We start from the raw sequence: 13,906 nt of genomic DNA, 5'->3' as shown, positions 1-13,906 counted from the left end.
TTGCCAACAAAACCTTTCATCAGCCAACTAACAAGGACAATTGCATCTATGTGAACTTCTGCAGCTATTCCAGGATGAACTTCAAAGATATTAGTCATTAATCTTACAGTTCATACAAAATCTTTGTTTAAAACTGTCCCTTAACACTTACTTAGTTTAATCATTTTAAACCATGACTTGCACTATACATAACTAATATTGGCATTATATTCATGATGTTAGTCAGAGGGGAACTGGCCCCCAGAGTGAGCCTGGATTCTCCCAAGGTTATTTTTCTCCATTAACCAACATCTTATGGAGTTTTGTGTTCGTTGACACAGTCACCTTCGGCTTGATCACTGGGGTTATAAATACAATAATTATTTAATGACTTATTTTTAAACACAATTCACAATAGTATTTTATCAAACTACACAATGATGAGTTTATCTTCAGTTAATGCCTGATCTTCTGTAAAGCTGCTTTGAAACGATGTATACAAATAAAAATGACTTGACTTGACATGAGCACAACTAGCAGTTTTCCATCTTATTTTATTGGACAAATAGGTAGGTCGAAGGTCATTGCTAGTTAATTACTATCATAATTTGCATACACATTTTGTACATTCTAAATAAATGGATTATATTAAAATGAAAACAGCGCCAAAGCTTTTGCATTTTGCATTGCATCATTTGCTTTCACTTTTGCATATAGTCAAATGATCCGGATTTATTGTTATCATATGAGAGCAGATGCCACGCCAGGTGTTGCCAATATCCCAATTAAAGTTTCGTTGGTTCGTCTACTCACCAGAATATGTTTTCTTCATGTTCATCGGCACTTTTTTCTCCTGGGAATTTCAACTTCAGTCTATCAGATCCGTATCTGAGATCGCAACATCAGAATTATGTTTGCTAGTTCTCTCAGTTACCTATTTAGCACCGCTAAACGCTCCGTAAAGCGCACGTGAAACACGATCTTGATATATCGATTTAATTCGTCCTTACTGTAACCCGCATTAATCGGTCATAACTGAGCTCTCATACAGCTTTGGGTTTACCTATGCATACACACCTGTGTGATAACTCCGCCTTAGGGATAGAGATAGGCTATACGCCTAACAGAGTGACGCAATTCAGATGTTAGTTGACAAATATCATTTTTGTTAACATAATGAGGATATATTTTTAGGTTAACAGGTTAAGCAGTTCCCTTAAATGGTCCTGCTGTGTGACAAATTCATTTTAAGAATAGCCAACAAATATTCCATATCTCAATTTATATGAGGTCATAAACACTACATCCATCCATCGTCAACCGCTTATCCTGTGTACAGGGTCACGGGGGGCTGGAGCCTATCCCAGCTAACGTTGGGCGAAAGGCGGGGGACACCCTGGACAGGTCGCCAGTCCATCGCAGGGCCACACATAGACAGACATACACTCACACTCACCTCCCATAAACACTACATAATAGTTGTAAATACAAAATAAAAGATTTATACATTATTAATAAAAAATTCACTCACTCATATTTGCATGATATTTAAAACAATCCACCTGCTTGAATTAATACATGTTTTCCCACAAACATCTTGGCCACAGAACAAATATTTTGGAATAAAATAGCTTAAACAATATTTAAAATTTTAAACAATATATTTAAAATTCAGTTAATATCCATATGTTTGTATGTATAATAATATTATCATTACTATTATATCATGTAATAACCATAATAGTAATTAGTATAAAAATTATTTCTGCAGGCCCTTTCACAAACTAAATATAATGTATGTACGTGCATATGTATGTATGCAAGTTGTATGTCAAATTTTAGACCTCTTTTTAGACATTTTCTGCAATATCAGCCTATTAAAAAAAAAAATGGTTATAAGTAATCCTTATGTTGTCACGAACCCCGCTCCCTCGCTCCGCCCCCTCGAGCTTCCACGCTCGCTCCGCCCCCTCGAGCTTCCACGCTCGTTCCGCCCCCTCGAGCTCGCACGCTCGTTTTGCTTCCTCGAGCTTCCACGCTAGTTTTGCTCCTACGAGCTCTCTTGCTCGTACACTATCTCCCCCCTCGGGCTCACATGCCCGCTCCCAATCGCCAGAACATTATGTACACCTGCACTCATCTCAATCTCCACATTAGTTTCACCTGTACTCGTCTCATCACCTTTCATTGTTTACACCTGCACTTTCCCCTATATATATCACTGCCCTTTCGTCTCACGCCGGTTGGTTATTGTGTTTAGTTTCCCGTCTCTTTGCCCCCCGCTAGTCTCGTCTAGTTTTGTACTCCTCTAGTTACCCCTTAGCTTGCCAGCTCCCCTTGTTCCCCTGTCTTTTGCTCCCACTGGTCCCGTCTACTCTGATCCTGTTTCCCGGCTTCGACCTCCCCACTCTCGTTGACCACTCTCTCCCGGATTTGCCCCTTTACTCGACTTTGTTTCCCCGGCTTTTGACCCTACGCTTCCCTCGACTACTCTTCTCTGGATTTGCCCTGTTTGTACTTTTGCCTGCACTGCTTTTAAATAAAAGCAGTTTCCTCCGACATTGTGACTGTCTCATCTTGTGTGTGTGTGTGTGTGCGGGTTACATATGTACAATTTTGCTGATGTTGGAGCCCCTTAGTGGGCCTCAGTAAACGTCCAAATGGGCCACAAGATGACTACAATTATTTCAAATAAAGCTCCAGTATATTAAAATACAAAAAGTCAAGGAAAAATAAAAGTTTTAAAACAAATATTTTAAACAACCTTACATGTACACTGACCTGTTTCAACACGAACCATCTTTGCTCCACTAATGCTAACAGTCTTTCTTATGAGCACTAACAGTCGATATGCAAAGAACATGCCATGCCAAAACTTTTGAAATCAAAGAACTGAGTATTTTGTTTGAATCATTAATGCTCCAAACCTTGTTTGCTTTGCTGTTAACACAAAACCTTACACTGGTTACGTGTTACCAGTCAATGTGAGAACATGTGCAAGTGATTGAAATATTTCTGCCAATAACAAATACATGTTTTTTTTGCAGCCTGGGTATGAAAGGTGTCAATTACATTTAAATGTACAGTCATTTTAAATACAAAAGTACTAAGGCAAGACTGACTATGCTGATGCAAATGATTAGAAAAACACAACCCACACATTGTTTTGCACTGTTTCTCGTAACATCACAATGTAGTCTTTCCCCAAAACCTTTTTTTCATTTAAGTTTACAAACATCACACACTTGACAAATACGTCCAGTGAGGTGGAATGAGGCTCAGTGTGAACAGAGTTGACATTCTAAAAGGGAGTGTTATACTTCCTTTGTTGGTATCTTGACATTAATCTTTTCCACCACAGGAGGAAGTCTGCAGACTCTTCTCTATGAAGTTAAATTTACAAGCTCTTGTGACAGACCAAGTCAAGTATCAACACAGGCTGTGGCTGACAGATTCAGATCCTGCTTTCAATGCTTGCAAGAATGACACACATTTCACCATTATTCTTGTAAAAGTATCTTTATACACAAACCAATTAAGCTTTACATTTCATATGTAATTACATTACAGAGACATAAAAGTACATTAGATATACGTACCACATTAATTATTTATTTGAAACAATGCACAGAAAATGTTGCTAAAGTAAAGCAAATATAAACATGGGGCTCAAGATTCAGCTATAGGCCAAACTCAATCACTCATTTAATGCTGATAACATATTTACAGAAGATACGGCCAGATTAAATTGAAGCTGTTTACAAAAAAGGAACTACATTTTGGAAACAGAAATCACACAAAGTATATTTATGTGCTTGCGTATTTAGAAGTCATTTGTCTTATACCTCATGTCCACGTATATTCCATTAGCACGTCTTTTCTCTTCTTCCTTATATTTTCTGGATTGCTCCTTTATCTGGGGGGTTTGGAGATAAGATAAATTTAGCAAGCTTATTAACATTTAGACACATCTGCTTAAAAAATTAGAATTTTGTGGCTTTTAACCAATAGGCTCTTTCAAATCTATAACCTTTTCTGCATATTTAATGGTATTATTCAGTTTAGAGGTCATGTGTGAATAGGACCTGTCAGCTCCAGCAATATGCATCATAAGAAGTCAATCTGGTCTCATTGAATTACTTTACCTACTTTTTTACTAAACAATTTATACGTGGCTTGTTATAAGTATTAGAGATAAGGATTTTATGAGTCATTTTGTAATCGAGTACTCTAACTCACAAAAAATTCGTAACCATGTACTCGTTAATTAAAATGCAAGTTCAAAAAAATGCGTGTGACATATACGTGAAATTTTGATTTTGTTTTATTTTGCAAACATTCCAAGAACGGTTTCAAAATAAGATAACTTCAACAAACTATGCTTTTCTTTTGGGAATTTTTTTATTAACAATGTGCATTAATAAAATGGAAAACAAATGTTTTTTTTTTTTTTAAATAACAGCAAAATATCACCCCTGGAGTTCGTGAGTCGGAATACAGGGTGGTGCTGAGTGACTCCAGCCAGGTCTCCTAAGCAACTAAATTGGCCCGGTTGCTAGTGGAGGGTAGAGTCACATTGGAGTAACCTCCTCGTGGTCCCTATAATGTGGTTCTCGCTCTCGGTGGGGGTGTGGTGAGTTTCCATGGTACCGCGCTCAACAGGCCACGTGATAAGAAGCACGGATTGATGTCTCAGACGTGGTCAACTGAGATTCGTCCTCCGCCTACCGGATTGAGGAGAGTCACTACTTCACCTCAAGGACTTGGAGCGCATTGGGAATTGGGCATTCAAAATTGGGAGAAAACTAAAAATAAATAAGAGCAAAAATGTTTGCTCTCACCCGGAGCTTACTGTACATTGAAACCAATACAGATGGCATGAGGTTATTGCAAAAACATAAACACAAAGTCTGCATAAAGGATATCACATTTTTATAATTTGAGATGTTATACAGAAAAACAAGGGGTGAAATTTTGATTTTTATAAAATGCGCTCTGCCGGTGTAGTGATTTAACACAAATATCCTACACACATAGTGGTCTGATCAGCTATCGAGTTTGATTTTCATTTTATTTCCACCAATAAAAGCAGATCCTTATCCGATGGTTTGCATGACTTCAACAAGAGAAAACAAATAGAGTTGAATTCAATATTAATAAAATATTTCAAGTATTGCCTTGCAATATAACTTAAGTGCTTTTCATTCCTGAAATTGTGCATCTTCATTTTCTTTCCTTGTTTCCTTTCTCCACCCTATTACGAAACGAGGAAAGAGGATTCAAAGCAAGATGTGTTTGTAAAATTAAATGTCCTGCTCACTCCTGTGTCACTTCAGAGCATGTTTTTGCTCAGATGCAGTTCCTCGGCGGGCTTGCAGTTATGTTATTGAAACTTTTTTTATTAATGTATTCATAATAAATCCAAATAATTCGAGATGTACTGTTTAAGTATTTGACAATTATGGGTTAACTGCAAAGGTGAAACATGAATTAAAGCTGTTGTGCCAGATGTAAAGGGGGATGAGAATTTATGCTTGCATCAGGTGCTTCGACCAAAAGTCTTCTGCATAGGATACACTGGTGCCTCCTCGCTCAAGCATCCTTGAGAAGCTTCCTCTGTCCTCGATTCTTGTGTCCTTGCGGTGCATTTAGAGAATTGATGCATCCTTAATGTTGCAGACTTTGATCGGTTTCCAGGTCACGGGCTCAAGGATGGACGAGCGAGGAAACAAGGCTGCATAATTTAATAAATGAGAAGCACCCATAGTATTTGCTTCAGAAGCACAGACACCATGATTTTTTATTTTCTCTCCCAACATCATGACAATCACACACATCCACAGCACCCCCAGTGGACTCAATTGTAGCTGCAGGATTTCATGAGCGATTCAGAGGGAAACTAGAGCATTTCAGAACACTCACGGCAGGCAAATGCACAAAAGATAATTATTTAGCGATATTTGAGTAGTGTTTTTAATTCTCAAGTAGCTGGTGCAGAACGAGTAACCGACAACTCGATTACTCGTGCACATCCCTTGTAGGCATCATGGCAGTTTTAGTGAAATGAACACAGGAGGCGCTACAACAACTTTTATTCCATTTCACACAAATTTCATGAGTAAAACGGCAGAATATAAACACTTTTCACTCTGTTCCCAACACAATGCTATCTTATTATATCTAAACACTTCTATCATAATGCATGAATTGTAAAGCAATACATTTTAACATTTGCATTATATAATCAACAAAATTTACAAGCTTGTTCAGGCATGATCAAATTGCATGGTAGCTCAACTGATCAATGGGGGCGTTCAAAGGATGCCAGGGGGCATGAGAGCAAATTAGTAGAGAGGGGGGCATTAGGTTACAAATGGGAGGCATTTATCAGTCATAATAATCAAATCTATCGTCAAGTTCCTCTTTGCATTAAAACGCTCATCTAGACTTGGAATATATCAGTTGGTTCTCAATTGTACGGGTTGGTAAGCATTTGTACCATGGTTCATCTGATTTTGAAGCCTAGCGACCCATCTGAAGTATCTGGTTTAGCAGTGTCAAATACATAGGCGGAGGCACAACCTCGGCTAATGCACCTGTATGGCTCTGTAGATGGATACGGCTCAATGGACAGAGCAGCGCGAGTGCAAAGTCTACTGTTTATAATTACAAAAAACCTCTAGTTTGTTTTAAAGAAATCGTCTAGGTTACTGTTGTAACCTCCATTCCCTGAGGGGGAAAAGACCCCATGGAGACCACACCCTGCCCAGGCTGGGGGGAGGTTAAATGTGGCAAAAACATCACATGGGTTTTCAGGCCACATATGGAAGTGGCATAGTGGTAGATTCTACTAGAGTTGCTACAAACACAGCGACCGGTGGGCAGAGGGTACTGCCCAATGGAGACGTGGGTAGGGGGACCGTACCGCGGAAAATACACACAGGGAGGCTAATCCATGAAGGCCAACCCTGTGGAGCACCTATTCCAGTACAGAGTAATTAGTTCCTGTTGCGGGTCTGGTTGTGGACCAGAAAGCTAGGGAGGAAGGACATCCAGGGAGCACGAGTTTAGTGGACTCTCCTGGGAGAAAGAGTGCACGTGATCACCTCAGTGGAGGGGAAGGGCGCTATGTGCAAGCGGAACACCCGGTCAGATATTCCATATTCCCGAGTTCTACATGCTCAGAACTGAGAGAACATGGGACGAAACTGACTCAACCCTGAGATTGTAAAATCGTTTTCCGTACACAGGTGGATCATATCTGCTCTGTCCACCTGTGGGACCTCCGAGTACCCAAGGGCCGCCCCGGCGAGGAAGGTAGTGAGAGCGGATGAACGAGGAGGTCGGTTGCAGGCAGTGAAAGGTGCCCTCCATGACCTCGTCAGCTCATCGTGCCCCTCGGGAAGAAATGTGTGTGTGTCGAGAATGAAACACATTTTAAGGAAATATTGTCTTTTTTTTTTTTTTTTTCAGAAGTGCTGTCGAAGCACAGGGGCAAAGCTGCACTGGTGTGCAGAGAAGGAGAAAGCAGCTGATACGCGCCATAGATTCAACAGCAACGCTCTGCAGAGGTGAGTAGAACAGAAGTGATCTCAGCTCGCTAATCGCACAACCGCTCGGCTCCGAAGAAGAAATCTGAATGAACAGATGCACGATTCCCTCCTTTTATACCTGTATGTCATGCAAATTCTGTCTGCCAATTACTCAGTGGCCTTTTCTCAAGTTCAGAGGTAACAGAGGCCTTCAAGAAAGTCCCCTAGTGTCGCTTCATTCGACACAACATTGAGTGAGCGACAGACGGGGAACATGTTACATCAAACCATGGTAGTGAAGATCCATGCTTGTGTTTACTATGGTCTTGTTACAAATACCAATGTTAAAATTATAAAAATAAATAATGAATAAATGTAAATTTTCAAAAAGGTGAATGTAAAATATATTAAGAATATCACTTTTATTATTAGTTTCTTCGCATTTTCATTTTATAGGCCCCAGATATAGTCTTCCATTTGCTAGAATTCAAGAAACGCAAGGTTTGGTCTCACATTCATGATGCCTATTCCTGCTGAATTTATTAACAAAACAAAAATGTGTTTGTTAGGGTTAGGGTTAGGGTTTTGCACAGAAATCACTCTACTGTCCTTTCTGTGAGTTTTTTTATATTATGTACTCTCATGTTACATATTAGGCCTCTCCCGCTATCACAATTCGGACTGGCCAGTAAAACGTCACATTCAGTGAAATTTCTTCAACTTTTGTTTCTACATTGGAAGAACAAAATGGCTCAAAAAATCTAAAAATTTACCACTTTTCCCTTAATACTTAAAGCTGAAGTGTGTATAAGTAAGCCAATCTTCAGTTGGTTCATTTCTCAAAAACTGTACTTACAGACTTGAATTACAGACTTGCTTCATATATATCTGACACTCACCTTGGGCACCAGCCACACTCCAGCCGCCAGAGTCAACAGTAAAAGCACACTCCCAACTGTCAGAGCAACCACCGGTATCAGGATACCATTCATGCCATGGGATTTTTTAGCAGTGACAAGAGCTGTTTCAGTGGGGGCCTCTGTAAAGCACAATTCCAACTCAATTTAGCCTTAGCCAGAATGAAGATCAATGGAGAACATCAGCACAACTATTATAAGCATACAGGTTTGGGCAAATTATTGCTTCAGGTCTCCTGCTCCAAAACTATAAGAAATCATATATGTCTGAAATCAATTCATACAATGCAGCAGACATATTGACTAAGTCTAAAAATATTATTAGTACAGAAGTCTCTAGAGATACAAATCTCATACTTGCATTTTCTTTCTTTATTAAACAAATCATCAAAAGATACTTGTGGCACGATGTGGGGTTCCTCAGATGCCAAAACACAGAACTTGCAGGACAAGCTTTTAGTACCCTTTCAATTCTCTGAGCAACATATTCTAAGGACTCTTGACATTTCCTCCGCTAAACAGATCATAATTGAAAGGATTTGAGGCTCCTAAAATATACTGTATATTGAAGTTCCTTGAGGACATAAATGTGGGTTCTGCCAGTGTGACATGTGAGGAACAAAATATAGTGCCTCTTTTCATTTATATACTGTAATGTAATGTAATCTCCTTTTGTGTCCCACAGGAGAGAGAAATTCATACATATGTGATTGGAACAAAATGAAAATATTTTTTTAGATTTGGTTGAACTAACTCATTAATTTAATAGCATTCCTGAATAATAGATATCTAAACCACACCGCTATTTTTGAAACGTTGTCTATGACAATTGAGAAGCAGTAAAAAAAAAAAAAAAACATACATAAGTGTACACTCACCATTGACCAAAAGAAAAACACCTTTGGTTGTAGTCATATCACATATTTGTTTAAACAAATTGCAAGTACACCAATAAGACCCAGTGTCCTTCATTTGTAGGTTAAAGATGTCTATGATCAGAGTTGTTTTGTCCACTTTGACTTCAACACGTCCTTTGTAGTCATCATGCAAAGATATCTTGCTAGTTTCAAAATAGTAATAGAGAACTTCACGGCTGACCTCCCGTCTGCTGTTCAGATACACACCCAGGGCATCTTTGTGAGCTGCAGGACACTTAATGGTGTAATTCTCACCTTTAAACTTGTGTTCATCTAAACATAATGTGAATAAACAGTTAGGATTTGATCTCAAAGTTTGTAGTGTTCATATAAATACTTTATAACCATAAAGTATACTAAAGGATACTTTAAACCATAATTTGTTATAAAGTGTTGTGAGAGTGAACATGAGATGGATTTTCAAATACCAAAGAATTACTTTTGAAGAGGCACTAAATGTGTTCTCAAACTGACTGTTGCAAGCCACAATTACATAAAATAAAGTAATTTAGACATCTAACTATGCATGGTTATGGAATTGCCAAAATGTGTTACAGTGAGAAAAAAACAAATCACTAACCTGCACTTGAAACAAGATTGAAGAAATTAAGAAGAACAACAGAGAAAAACAAGGTGAATGTCAACATTTTCGTCATTCTGGTCCACATATCTCAATCAACGTTTTCCATCTAAACCAGGAAGCACAAAGTAAACTTGTCTGTGCTGCACAACTTTATATACTCCAGCCCACAAAGCATCCAAGCAAGACCATTCTGTGTGATACTTCTGACTACAACCAATCAAATGTTATTCAGCTAAAATTATACACATACAAAATACAAAAAAAAACACAATAACAAAAGGATGAGCTGCACAATTCTGCTATTAAATCCTCTGGATCACCTTGCCCATCAGACTTCAATTATAAGAGCATTACATTATTACAAACTGGCAAAATTATTTGTCTGTATTTGTTCTTTTTTAAAAGATTTTAACTCTCATGTTCTGTTGAGACAGACTTTACTTTTTTGATGTATTGGTTCCCATAGACCCTGATGATCTACAACACATGTAAAAATAGTAGCAACAATTATAAAATTATTTCCAGTGTTGGGAGGGTTACTTTTCAAATGTATTCCACTACAGATTATAGAATACATGCTTTAAAATGCAAGTTGTAAAGTATTTAGTTAGACTACTCAAATTCATTAACGTAATCTAAATACTTTGGATTACTTCTTCAGCACTGGTAGAAATGTTTCACTTATTTTGGTTATAAAAAAATCGGCCAGTACAGTAAGACAATATACACATGTTAAAATTTGTACATTCTCTGAAAAAAGCCTAAATTTCGTATGCAGTGTTACTTCTAAAAAAGATTAAGCGAAGTTATCTTGTTTTAAGGATTTTAACATAAAAACATTACAAACATTCTCATCAAGAATAAGATTTTTGCTCTAATATTAAAGGTCTTAATAGAGAAAGAATGAGAGAAAATATGATCTAACTTGGATTTTCTTGATAAAAAAATATGATTGTGCCTGTTAACAGGTGCATGTAATATGGCAAGAAATCGCATTTTTAGCTTAGCATAAAGCTATATGTTACATGACAATTTACACAAGGTTATTTCTATTTCTGTTGCTCCAAACATACCCCAAACTTACTTCTCTGTCTGCTTATATGAATGTAACACATCATAAGAATGTAACACATCATATGAATGTAACACATCATGTAACACACCGGACTCAAGATGGCGCCGAGTATGGCTGCTGTGTTGCAAGCTCCGATACAACACTGCGGTTTATTGTTTGTTTTGTTTACAGTTCTTTGTTTTTTTTGTCTTGGATGTTGTCTGCCTTATTGTTTACAACAGACAAACGCTTTTGGACATTGGTTCTACAATTACACATCGAAAACTGGACTTCAAATTCCTTAATGCCGACCCGCTGTTTACAAACATGCCCGGCGGAGCCCTTTGTCTGGGCTGCTCGGCCGCGGAAACGCAGAAGGAAAAGAGCCGGCATTCTCATCAGAGTAAGACGTTGTGCAAATTGACCCCCGCTACCCAGTATACGACTGGCAAATGTTCAGTCTCTGGACAACAAGCTCTGCGAGCTGAGAGCGCGGATCTTACAGAAACCTGGCTGGCTGCGGAGATTCCAGACTCGGCCATTGAAATCACTGGCTTTTCCGTGCACTGAGCAGACAGAGCGAAAGACCTCTCTGGTAAAAGCAGAGGTGGTGGTGTATGTTTTATGATCAACAAATCATGGTGTGATCAGAGGAATGTACATTTCATAAAGTCTTTCTGCTCTCCTGACCTGGAATATCTCATGCTTATGTGTCAACCATTCTGGCTACCGAGGGAATTCACAGCGGTCATCATCACAGCTGTGTACATCCGCCCACAAGCCGACACAGACCGGGCACTCAGGGAACTGTATGGGAGTATAAGTGAGCAGGAAACCGCGCACCCTGAGGCTGCGTTCATTGTTACCGGGGACTTTAACAAAGCCAACTTCAAAACAATCGCTCCAAAATACCACCAACACATAAAGTTCAACACACGAGGGGACCGGGTTTTAGACCATTGTTACTCTCCTTTCCGGTGTAGGGTATCTAGGTTCAGGTTTGGGGAATGTACAATTAATTTTAATGATCGTAATCAATGATTAATCATACAGTTTGAACTAGATAACAATACATACCAAATTGCCTCAAAAAGGGCTTATATAGTCCCAGAGTCTGCTTCCAATATATATAGATAATTAAACACAACAAATTATAATCAATTAGGAATATACATCATATGCAGACAGGCTATATTAATTTTCAGAACACCTTAAGGGAATTGACCCATATCGCAACTAACCAGTTCGTCCAGCGAACCGCTTTGCTAAATACTCTTGATCAATTCTAAAGAAGGTTTATTCTTAGTTATAAGCTTACTCATCAAAGCACGTTAACTTACTTTGATAATATCAGCTCGTAGCTTTAGATCGCACATTGAAGAGGCTTTGTTTTATGACCAACACACACAGACAATCAAGCGTATAATTGGGTTTAATACAAGGAACTAGGATATATCACTACACTTAACAAACAAACATTTAACATAGAATAAACATAAAACAAACAAAGTGAAAACAGTAAGGAAAAATAAAGAGATTACAGGGAGCAAACTTGTTACAACAGTTAAACCTTTAGAGCCATCAAGGAGTTACACACTTTAACGCATTGGAATTTAGATGAAATAATACTTGCACAATGGACCTTTGTGTCGCTGAACAAGACTGCATGTTTATCGTGTCCTCGTGGCGTCCGTGAGATGGAGGATTTCTCTTGGTGTTTCCCCGAGCGTGGGTCGCTCGCAGGGAGTTCAAAGCATCTTAGGAGGAACGGTTGTTGTCGCTGAGAGAGAGTCCTTTCACCCGGAGGGTATCGGACTGCTCTAGAAACGTAAAGTGTTGAGCTTTGTCCGAAGACAAATAAAAGACTGAGATAAACACCAAATAAAACAAAAGACACGTCTGACGAAAGTAACACAAAGAAAAAGCAAGAGAGCTTGGAGAGAGATCAGAGGACACAGGACAAGAGAGTAAGAGCAAGAGTAAGAGAGCGATTCAATGCCGGATGCTGACTTTTAAGGTAGGGAGGTCACGCCTCCTTTGGGAGGAATGGCCCAATGGGACTCCTCCATTTTGGGCGCGAGATGGTTCCCTTTGTCTTGTCACGGCTAGTCATTTGCATGATTTACGACCAGGTCAGGATTTTGGGTTGAATCACTCAAAAGATGGTAACACATAGCAGAATACAATTTTAATGTAACCTTATATTTATATTCAGCTAGGACATGTCGTAAGGTTTAATTTGATACCAAGAAGTGTGTATTTGGTACACTTAAAAGGTGAATATAGATACTTAGGCTCTTTATTTAAGCCATCAGAGTTTAACTAACACAACTTACAATTTTAACTAGTTTGATCTAACAACAAGTATACACAAGCATACGGGGATAAAACATATTTCCTTAAAATTAAGACATTTCTGGGTTTTAAATGAAAGGAACACATTGTGCCGTTCAAAGTCTCACATTCCTTTCCCATCTCAGAAGGGGGTTTTAGAAGGCATGAGTATGTGTGGGGGGTTTTATGACCCTTTGCAAGAATGTGTGCATTGCATTCAGAATCAATGACTCCATGATTCTCCTTCATACTCTACACCGGGATGGCTACAAATCCCTCCCCCGCCCCCCATTTGGCAAATCGGACCACAATTCCATTCTGCTTCTGCCCGCGTACAGGCATAAACTGAAATGGGACACACCCACCCTCAGAACGATCCAGTGCTGGTCGGACCAATCAGACTCTGCACTACAAGACTGTTTTGATCACGCGGACTGGGAGATGTTCCGGTCTGCCTCTGATGACGACATAGAGGTTTACGCTGACAGCGTAACGTGTTTCATCAGGAAGTGCGTAGAGGATGATGTTCCGACCAAAACAATACGGATATACCCCAACCAGAAACCATGGGTTAACGGCGATGTTTGCGC

The 13,906-nt window shown here is 38.9% G+C and overlaps 1 protein-coding gene across 1 annotated transcript; it reads right to left on the bottom strand.

Moving 5' to 3' along the window:
* Nucleotides 1-3,493: 3,493 nt before the first annotated feature.
* Nucleotides 3,494-10,043, bottom strand: LOC127648228 (uncharacterized). The gene is made up of 4 exons (XM_052132806.1): nt 9,926-10,043; nt 9,307-9,618; nt 8,411-8,550; nt 3,494-3,895 (listed from the first exon to the last, which is right to left on the bottom strand). The coding sequence occupies exons 1-4, from the start codon at nt 10,011-10,013 to the stop codon at nt 3,803-3,805; spliced, it is 633 nt and encodes a 210-aa protein (XP_051988766.1). The 5' UTR covers nt 10,014-10,043; the 3' UTR covers nt 3,494-3,802.
* Nucleotides 10,044-13,906: the final 3,863 nt, after the last annotated feature.

This window comes from Xyrauchen texanus, chromosome 8, assembly GCF_025860055.1.
Source record: "Xyrauchen texanus isolate HMW12.3.18 chromosome 8, RBS_HiC_50CHRs, whole genome shotgun sequence".
Classification (NCBI taxonomy): domain Eukaryota; kingdom Metazoa; phylum Chordata; class Actinopteri; order Cypriniformes; family Catostomidae; genus Xyrauchen; species Xyrauchen texanus.
This window is presented reverse-complemented; position numbering and strand designations above follow the sequence as displayed.

Excerpts from the sequence above, each read along its gene's own strand:
- LOC127648228 (XM_052132806.1), bottom strand. The coding sequence starts at position 10,013 with ATGTGGACCAGAATGACGAAAATGTTGACATTCACCTTGTTTTTCTCT. Across the intron at positions 9,619-9,925 it reads CAATCTTGTTTCAAGTGCAG|ATGAACACAAGTTTAAAGGT; the intron begins GTTAGTGATTTG and ends CATTATGTTTAG. Across the intron at positions 8,551-9,306 it reads TGTTTTTCTTTTGGTCAATG|AGGCCCCCACTGAAACAGCT; the intron begins GTGAGTGTACAC and ends TGTGCTTTACAG.